The sequence below is a fragment of the Cryptosporidium bovis genome, assembly GCF_009768925.1.
Source record: "Cryptosporidium bovis isolate 45015 chromosome Unknown contig_20, whole genome shotgun sequence".
Taxonomy (NCBI): domain Eukaryota; phylum Apicomplexa; class Conoidasida; order Eucoccidiorida; family Cryptosporidiidae; genus Cryptosporidium; species Cryptosporidium bovis.
The window spans coordinates 540,795-549,911 of NW_027125014.1; the positions used below are offsets into that span (position 1 = coordinate 540,795).

At 25.0% G+C, this 9,117-nt stretch overlaps 4 protein-coding genes across 4 annotated transcripts; 1 reads left to right on the forward strand and 3 right to left on the reverse strand.

Annotated features, from left to right (window-relative positions):
* Window positions 1-28: 28 nt before the first annotated feature.
* Window positions 29-2,248, reverse strand: FG379_001160 (asparagine synthetase B like; the record flags this gene model as incomplete). Its single annotated transcript, XM_067326763.1, has 1 exon — window positions 29-2,248. The coding sequence occupies one exon, from the start codon at window positions 2,246-2,248 to the stop codon at window positions 29-31; it is 2,220 nt and encodes a 739-aa protein (XP_067184412.1).
* Window positions 2,249-2,523: 275 nt separating this feature from the next.
* On the reverse strand, window positions 2,524-3,711 carry FG379_001161 (uncharacterized protein; the record flags this gene model as incomplete). Its single annotated transcript, XM_067326764.1, has 1 exon — window positions 2,524-3,711. The coding sequence occupies one exon, from the start codon at window positions 3,709-3,711 to the stop codon at window positions 2,524-2,526; it is 1,188 nt and encodes a 395-aa protein (XP_067184413.1).
* Window positions 3,712-4,772: 1,061 nt separating this feature from the next.
* FG379_001162 (uncharacterized protein) lies at window positions 4,773-6,746 on the forward strand (the record flags this gene model as incomplete). The annotated part of the gene is made up of 1 exon (XM_067326765.1): window positions 4,773-6,746. One exon carries the CDS (start codon window positions 4,773-4,775, stop codon window positions 6,744-6,746), a length of 1,974 nt encoding a protein of 657 aa, XP_067184414.1.
* A 5-nt stretch (window positions 6,747-6,751) lies between these two features.
* FG379_001163 (uncharacterized protein) lies at window positions 6,752-9,031 on the reverse strand (the record flags this gene model as incomplete). Its single annotated transcript, XM_067326766.1, has 1 exon — window positions 6,752-9,031. A coding segment is annotated over one exon (2,280 nt), but the record flags the coding sequence as incomplete, so codon positions are not given.
* Window positions 9,032-9,117: the final 86 nt, after the last annotated feature.

The following is a 9,117-nucleotide window of genomic DNA, read 5'->3' on the forward strand; positions in this document are numbered from 1 at the left end:
ATTTCATGAGTATTTATTAAATAAAAAATCAATAATTGACAGGAATATAAATGGAATCAGCAGACGCCTTTCTATTGCTATCAAAGTGCTTCAGATTGGTCTGCCTGGAAGATCTTGTTCCAAATTGGACCGCTCTTTTTTTGAACAAAGGTGAATACTTCATTCCGAGAGTTCTGGCAATATATCTTAAAATGGGTTTGGTAAATTCAAATTCGGATCCAGAAATATTGTTAAAATTAAGTTGTCCGATTGTACTAATCACTGAATATTGCAAAAAAGGAGCAAAAAGAGTTCTTCCGTTATACAAAGCGATTCTGTAGTCCCTTCCGAGATTTCTAATCCATAATCTAGAAATATCGAATAGCATCTCTTTTTTAATCCCAAGCAATCCATTATGCTTTCTTGCTGTTTTGTGTCTTCCGTATCCACCAAGAAACTCATCTGCTCCACTTCCAATTAAAATATACCTTGATCTAGCAATATACATTTGTTTTCCATTTTGAAATGTAAAAATTGGTACGTTATTATTTTGATCGTACTCACCTTCAAATAAGATTTTTGCATAATCTGGCTCTTTAAGATAATAGTGATTAGGGTCAATGCATCTCTGAGTTGATGGTATAGAACTTAAATCGGAGTTTTTCATTTTGTGTATTCTACATGCAGTAAATACCGGATAAATAGTCTCTGTTATAATAAATTGCTGTATTTTGCGACAACATGATTTACAACATCTATTTTGGCATTTAGAGTGCTCTTTGAAAGAGCAGTATGGACATTTTTTTATTAATTTATTATCGTCATTTTTATTACTATTTATCTCATTTTTTTTATGATTATCTTCTTTTTTCATATTTCTATCCTCAGCCAAACTATCTTCGCTGTATCCAATAATGTCAACATCATCCATTTTTTCCTCAAAAATTCCGTCCCATATTTCGCTATCCTTTTTTTCTGTTGAAATAATACTCTTCCACCATTCTTCATTAAATGAGTCATAGTTCAGTAAAAATCCATGACCTTTAAGGCAAAAATATAATGCGCCTCCAATGTTGAAATCGAGATGGGTATTACAAGGATAAATACAATTTAAAATATGTTTTTCTTGCTTAGTTAGTTCTATACCGTCATTATCTACACATATAAATCTTATAGATACATTGCTATTAGATTTTATTCTATCCCTAAATATATTCATTATATCATAGTAACTGCTTAATCCAGTAATCCTGTCAGGAGCTTCTTTTGGAACAAAAGTTGTATTAAGTAATTCTACAATGAAGTAAACCTTTATTTCTGAATTATAACTATGACATACAAAATTAATTATTTCTTTCTCTATTTCTATTTTATTGTCAAATAACCACTCTAATAGCATGTAAAATAATAATGATGAGTCCAGCCCTCCAGAAAACATTAACCCGATATATGAAAAAACCATTTTGTTATCACAGCTTTTAATGAAAGTAAATTTCTTTCCTATTGTTGATAAGAATACACTTCTTAATGAACTTAATAATTTATTTGAATCTTCTTTAATCGGAGTTGAATGTGAATCATTATAATTCCAGAAATTATCTGTCAAATAAGGTCTAAGTTTATTCCATTTATAATGTGAGAACTTGCTATTGTTTGCGTCAAACATAAATAAACCAGAAATAGGTATTTCTATGCTTTGTGGTTTTTTATTAAATGGAACTAAGTCACTTTTTAGGTTTGAAATTAAGAATTCTCTACCTTTTTTCCCTATACTCAGTAATAAACTTGAATCACCTTGTTGATCCCTTCCAAATATTATGTATTTGCTATTTTTAATGTTAATATAAATTATTATACTAAAACCCATTTTATATTCCTCACTCATATTTGATAGTTCTGACATTAATTTGTCAATAAATAACTCAATGCTGTCATGATTATATACCATTCTTCTTTTAAACTCAATTCTGTACTCCTCGATCTCAACTAAACCAATGCCAAACATTATTATTCCTACATCATTTTTTTGTTTTTCTAAAAAAAAAGGACCTGAATAACTGGTATCTTCTTCCTTTTTTTTAACAAGATAGTAAACTTCTTCATCTATTTTCGAATATGTATGGCTTTTTTGTGCCATTAAATTATTAAATTGAATTGCACAAGAATCAACATCTAACTCTGAATTAAATACTTTGCTTATGATATTTTCATCAATTATAGTACCCAAACCCACATCTTCTTCTCTCGTAGTATATAAAAACTCTATCATTGTAACATTTTATATTCAACACAAATGGAATGCAGTCTTCATAACCATATTTTGCCACAATTAGCTCCTTAATTTTTGTATTATTCCAATGCAACATGACATTGGCGGGTAACTGATTGTCGTAATTCAAGATGCAAAGTCATACCAGCAGAGAAATAATAATTGAAATATAAAAAATAATAAATAAATTTAATTAGATTAGCTATGAATCAAAGTTTTCCTACAATAATGATTTATACAAATCACATTTTGTCTTTTGTATATTTTTGTCGTATTTAATATTGATTCAATAAGGAAAATACTCGCCAACCAGGTAAATCCCATAATTTAAGCTTTGGACAGTATTTAAGCAATTTTTTATATAACGAATATGATATTTCTAAATCAGGGCATGAAAGTGCCACTAATGAATCAGAATGCATATCTAATATATATTTCATTAATTTATCACCTTTCTCCTCAAAATCCAACATTGAATTAATACCATCATTATTAATGCCTATTTGAAGGTTGGAACTGTTGTAATATTCATTTAGCCTCATTACTTTATTACGATTGTTTATATATTCAACATTGTTTCTTTTTATACATTTATAAATTTCATCTTTGCTATTTTTAATATTATTACTTTCAATTATCATTTTTGAAATAGTATTATCTATATTCCATTCTCCAGAATTAGAATTTGGGCATGGTATTATATTAAATTGTAATATTCTTAATTGGTTTGGTGGTATCACTTGCAAAAAATTGTAAATTGCACACCAACAACTTGTTATTTCATCTTTATCGCTATTTTCAACTTTTTCGTGGAAAAGTCTTGTTATTATAATATCATTTAATGAAGGAAAACAGTTACTTAAAATATTTAATTCTTTTGTGCTTATTGGGTAATCTATCACTAACCTTTTTACACCGTAAAATGGATATAAATTTGTAGACGACATTTTTTTAATCAATGTAACACCCTCACTGATTGTTTCATTATTAGTTATGTCATGCTTTTCTAACAATTTCATTATTTCTTCATTTATACCAAGTCTAAACAATGAATTTATTGGTGGATATTTATATTTTATATTATTTTTATCTAATGACATTATTAAACACTTGTTATATATTTCTATGTTTATCAAATTGTCCCACTTCACGAAACCAAATGTATCTCTATCTTTTATTAACTTACTCAAGAATCCAGTTATGTTATTCCTTGGATTCGACAACCTTATACTCTCTACAACGCTACAGCGCAATTTAATTTCTTCAATTAAATTTAAACTATTCTCACCATTACTGTCGCCAACTATTTCGGTTAAATCAATATTCTTCCAACAATAATAAGAGTTATCTATTGAATTCATCCAAGTCTTATTCACATTTCTTGCGTTATTTATAATTTCACTATACGGTAAAAATGATGACAATAACCCTATAATATCTTCATTAAATGAATTTAATATCATTTTTGATAATAAAACCCAAATACCTACAAATCTACTCAAATTAACAACCTATTTCTTAACTTGATTCTATTTTAAACTCCTTATAGTCTATTTCATTTCCACACTATAGTTGGAGTAGAAAATCCTTTTTTGACATCTAATTTCTGCTTTGAGAAAGAAAGATGAAAAAAAAGATCAAATAATTTAGGTAATATATTTTACCCATTATTTTATTTTCTTTTTGTTATGCCTCACTTTTCCACTTTCAAATAAATCTATTAAAACCATTGGTTCCTCCCTTTTTTGACCACTTTAATGCAATATTCTTGTCATTTATGCATTTCGCGTTCCCGCCTAATTATGGCGATTGACCCCACACATATATTCTAGTTTTAAAAGGAACTATTAAATTATTGTTATATTAACGCTTAAATTTCATTTTTTTATCTATTATTTCAAATAACTAAACGATTGTAAATGCAAATATAATTACAATACTGAATGAGAGCATATTTGTGAATAAAATATCATCATATAATTGCATAATTGACCTTTTTACGTATATTGGTTTAATGATTTGATAAAACCTCAAAACTAGAAACTTAGATTTAAAATAGTAAGAGTTAATTTTTTTTTTAATATTAAAACTGAACAAAATAAATTAACATATATATCATACATATTTTCTATCTTCATTTGTTTTAATGAAATTATTTTAATTTTCTGCTCTATTGCATGTGGTCGTTTACATGTAGTTATATTATGACAATACCGGTACAAAAATTTTTAAGTGGATAGTATAGTCAAAAAAAGGCAGATATATTGATATATATATGCATATAATTTAAAAATATATGAAGGTAGATAAATAGAAAAGATTCTGCAGAAATATTCAAGTATTTGAATATGTATAGACAGAAATAATTTTTGATACTTATAACTAAATTGATTTGTTCTAAGGAAACAGGTCAATGAGATAAAATGATATGAATTAATAAAATAAAATATATTTCCATATAAATATCTATTCATATATGTATATATGTCTATATAAACAAATATATGTTATGAATAACTAGAGAATGCATAATAATAACGGTTCACAAAATGTGAGTATATTGCTGCTTTTATTACTATTAGTATTTGGTTCTACAATATCATTGATATCAAATACAAGCAAAATATATAGTATAATAATTGAGGATTTAAAAAAGAAAGTATTTAAACAAGAAACAATATTATCATATATATATAGCATAAGTATTATAGGTTTTTGTATAATTCCATCAGGAGTTATATTTTCAAAACCAAATGCTTCAAGAAATGTGTTATTGTATGGAATAACAATAACATTGTCTGGTTATATTTTTTTATTCATAACACAAAAAGTATGTATATATTATATGAATAAATATTTAATAAGTGATTTATCAAATTCAATTCTGTTTATATTTACATATGGTGTAAGTTTTGCATTGATATTACAGGGAGGTGTTACGTTAAATTTGGGTTCACTATGGATTAATTTGCTATATTGGCCAATAAAATACGGAGGATTAATAACATCGATACAATTTACAATATATAGTGTTGGTGGCCTTACATTATCAGAAATATATAGACTTTTTTTCTTAGACTCTGGTTCAATATTAAACTTCTTTTTTACTTGTTTTTGTATTTCAATAATGATCGGATTCTTTTCAATATATATGATTATTATAATTGAAAAAAGAATAATTAATTCAATAAGTAATGGTAATAATAGCAATAAGAATACCACAAGTAATGTTGATGAAGATAATAACATTGCAAACTTAAGTGACGATTTAATTAATAATGAATATAATAGTGATGATGTCAAAGAAAAAATAAATAATAAAGTAATTAAATATGATAGAAAAGGAATAATTAATTTTATTACAAAAAATGATTTTAATAGTGAAAATAATAATAAAAATAATATCAATGAAAATGAATATGGGAATACATTGGTAATTGATACCATTCATCAAAATAGTAACAATAATGTTGAAAATATTAGAGGTGGTATTACAGTAATTAACAATTTTTTAGATGAGGAATACGAATTAAGTACAAATATTAAAAGTAAGCGTAGAATAAATAATATAAAAGAATTTAGGAATTCAATATGTAATTTCATAACTTTGATCTCAAATATTGAAATAATATCACTTATATTTGTCTATTTATTTACAATAAGTACAGGACAGTTTTTTGGTACATTTATTCAAAGATTTTCACTTTATTACATACCAAATATAACCAAGGAAAAATCAATAAGAATGATACAAATACTAACAATAATTGAATTGTTTGTAAGAGTTTTATCTGGTTATATTAGTGATTTGTTGGATAATGGTAAAATATTATATAAAAGTACTCAAACAATTATATTAACATTAACAATGTCATTATCATTACTATTAATAAACTATTTAAAATCTAATTGGATATTGGTAATATTTGGTGTTGGTTTTTCATATGCAGCGATGTATTCTATTGCACCATCCTATATTCGTTCACTATATAAACAGAATGAGTTTGCACTGGTAAACTCATTTTGTTACTCAATGGTTATTCCTGGAAATCTAATATTATCAATAGTATTGGCAAATACTCCACAAAAATATACAACCTCACTACAAATCATAGGTTATCTTTCGTTAATACCATTAACACTGATGACAATATATAAAATAAAAACAATATATAGAAAATTAATATTAAATAATATTAAAAAATCTGGAATTAAAAATAACATAGAGAATGATAATCGTAATTGCATTGATGCTATTGATACTAGTGAGATGGAATGTGATATTGAAAATATGGCCGACAATACTATAGAAGACAGCAATATAAGTGATGAAAACATCAAAAAAGTTATAAGTGGGACAAATAAAATAGGGGAAAACAAGTTTATATTAAATAGTGATAAGGAATTAAAAATTTCAACAATATCAAGTTCGTCAACAATGTCATCATCATCAATAGGAACAAGTAATAATGTATCAATGTCAAATATAAAAACTTGAAAACATCATGTCAATAATGATATCTTTTCTTTAATAATTTTATTAATTTCTAGTATTGAGATAAGATCACTATTATTTTTATCAACATTACTATTAACATTATTATTAATGATATCATTATTGCTATTATTATTTTGTGACGATGAAAACAATAAATTATTAAGGCAAAATAATAATCTTTCTTTTAATTCAAAATTTTTGATAATGTTACTATCATTAGAAAGTTCAATTAATTTATTGCCAATATCATTCCAATTATTTATTATTATTTTAGATACGTCAGAGTAAGATGACAACATTGCCAAAGCACCAAGAGAAGCTTTTTGAATTCGAACGTCGTTTTCTGAAGAGAAAGCAGCAAACAATTTTAAATCTTCAATACCATTTGATTTGCTATTGATAAAATGTTTTGAAACAACGTAGTCTTTATTACAAAAGTTACATAACCCTTCCAATCCAGTTGATCTAAGTAGAATATTATCGGAAAAACAAAGATTTTTAAGTAAATTCCATCCAATCCCATTATTATAAATACGAATAGTAATAGAATCATAATCAATATCTTGAGACAATTTATCAAGCGATTTACTTAAAATATTTGTAATAGCTAATGCTGATTCATATTGAAGTAATTCATGTTCATCATCCAAAAGGGACTGTATTCTAATGGCACTTTCTAATAAAAGTTTGTATGATATAAGTGAGGGTGATATATAAATAAGTAATCTTGAAACAGCTTGTTTATATTCTCTCATTCTATCAATAAGATATTTTTTATTAATAGGTGATCTGGAAGATTTATTGTTTAGGTTACCATTAATTCCATTTTCAATTATGGCAATAGAATCAAGTAAACATTTTAATCCACCATTTTTTACAATTTTTCCTCTATGTAATAAAATTAATTTTGAGTCATTATTATTTACAGTTATTAAATCACATATATTATTTGAAATACTTAATATAATAGGTAAGGATGACAAAATTATAAATGACTCATTATTTTCATTCAACAATTTTGAATTATTATTAATATTATTCAATATTAAATATAGGTGATTTATTAAATTTGTATTATCCATAATAATATTCCTAAATTTATTTACAAGTGATTCATCACCGCGATCATAAAGACCGTTTTTCTCGCCTTTGCTATATTTTGGTAATTTATTGTACATAATTTCAAGTTCTTCTAATTGGGATTGATCAAAATCAAAATAATCCTGAGAATTTAATTGTTTGTAATATCTTTGCCTCTTTAGGAAATAAATATTTTTATTGTTATCATTAATATTTTGAACTTCAGTTGATGGATCTGACTCATTACAAGTAAGTAAATTCTGAATAAAAGATAAATATAAATAAAATAGAGAATGTAATGTGCATTTAATATTATTATTATTTATGTCAATAATATTGGAAATATCAAGTACAGACAATATAAATAATCCATTGTTTTCAATCATTTTTAAGCTTAATAATATAATTTTAAATGTTTTATGCATTGAAAGTATTGTAAGTATCTCAAAATAGTTTTGTATACAAGACCAATAAATGCCAATGTATAAATTATTACTATTTCGATTATTATCACTATTACTCTTATTGGTCTCAATAAAACTAGTCCACAACTTTTTTAGTAATTCTGAGATATTTAGTTTGTCAATTAAAAGTGAAAGAATGTTATTATTTTCGACACTGAATTTCGATATTCCATTTAGTAGTCTACAACAAGAATTTAATTTATTAATATTAGCATTAATATTATATTCATCAATAATATATTTACAATTATTATACAATATAACAACAGTATCTTCATCCTTGGCAATAGATCCTCTTATTTCACTATATTCCATAAGCAATGAAATAATTTCAATACAATTAGTTCTAATAATAGATTCATAAACATCATTATCAAGTGGATAAGGTGAGGAATTATTTGAACTGTTATTTTTAGAGTAGTTAAGTAACAAATTATAATCTTTACTGTTAGTAATAATTAAAAGTAAAATACAATGAACAATTTGTGGATAATTAATAATATTGGCTTTAAGTACTCCTCTATTTGAAAAATGTAACACTTTAATTCCAATCAGGCCAGTAATAAACGATAAATAATCACTAATAATCCAGTTAGAGTGTTTGTATTCATTATTATTATCATCACTACTATCAATATTATTATCATGGTTATCATAATATTTAGTTATTGATTTAAGAATATATTTTTGAATGAAATGATTACTTGAAATGGAATTAACATCAATGGTGTCATCCCTTTCCTTTTCTGAGAGTAATGAAAAAATAATGCTTAGAATAAACTCACAGTTATTAATAATGTTATTAAATGTATTATTATTATTAGAAC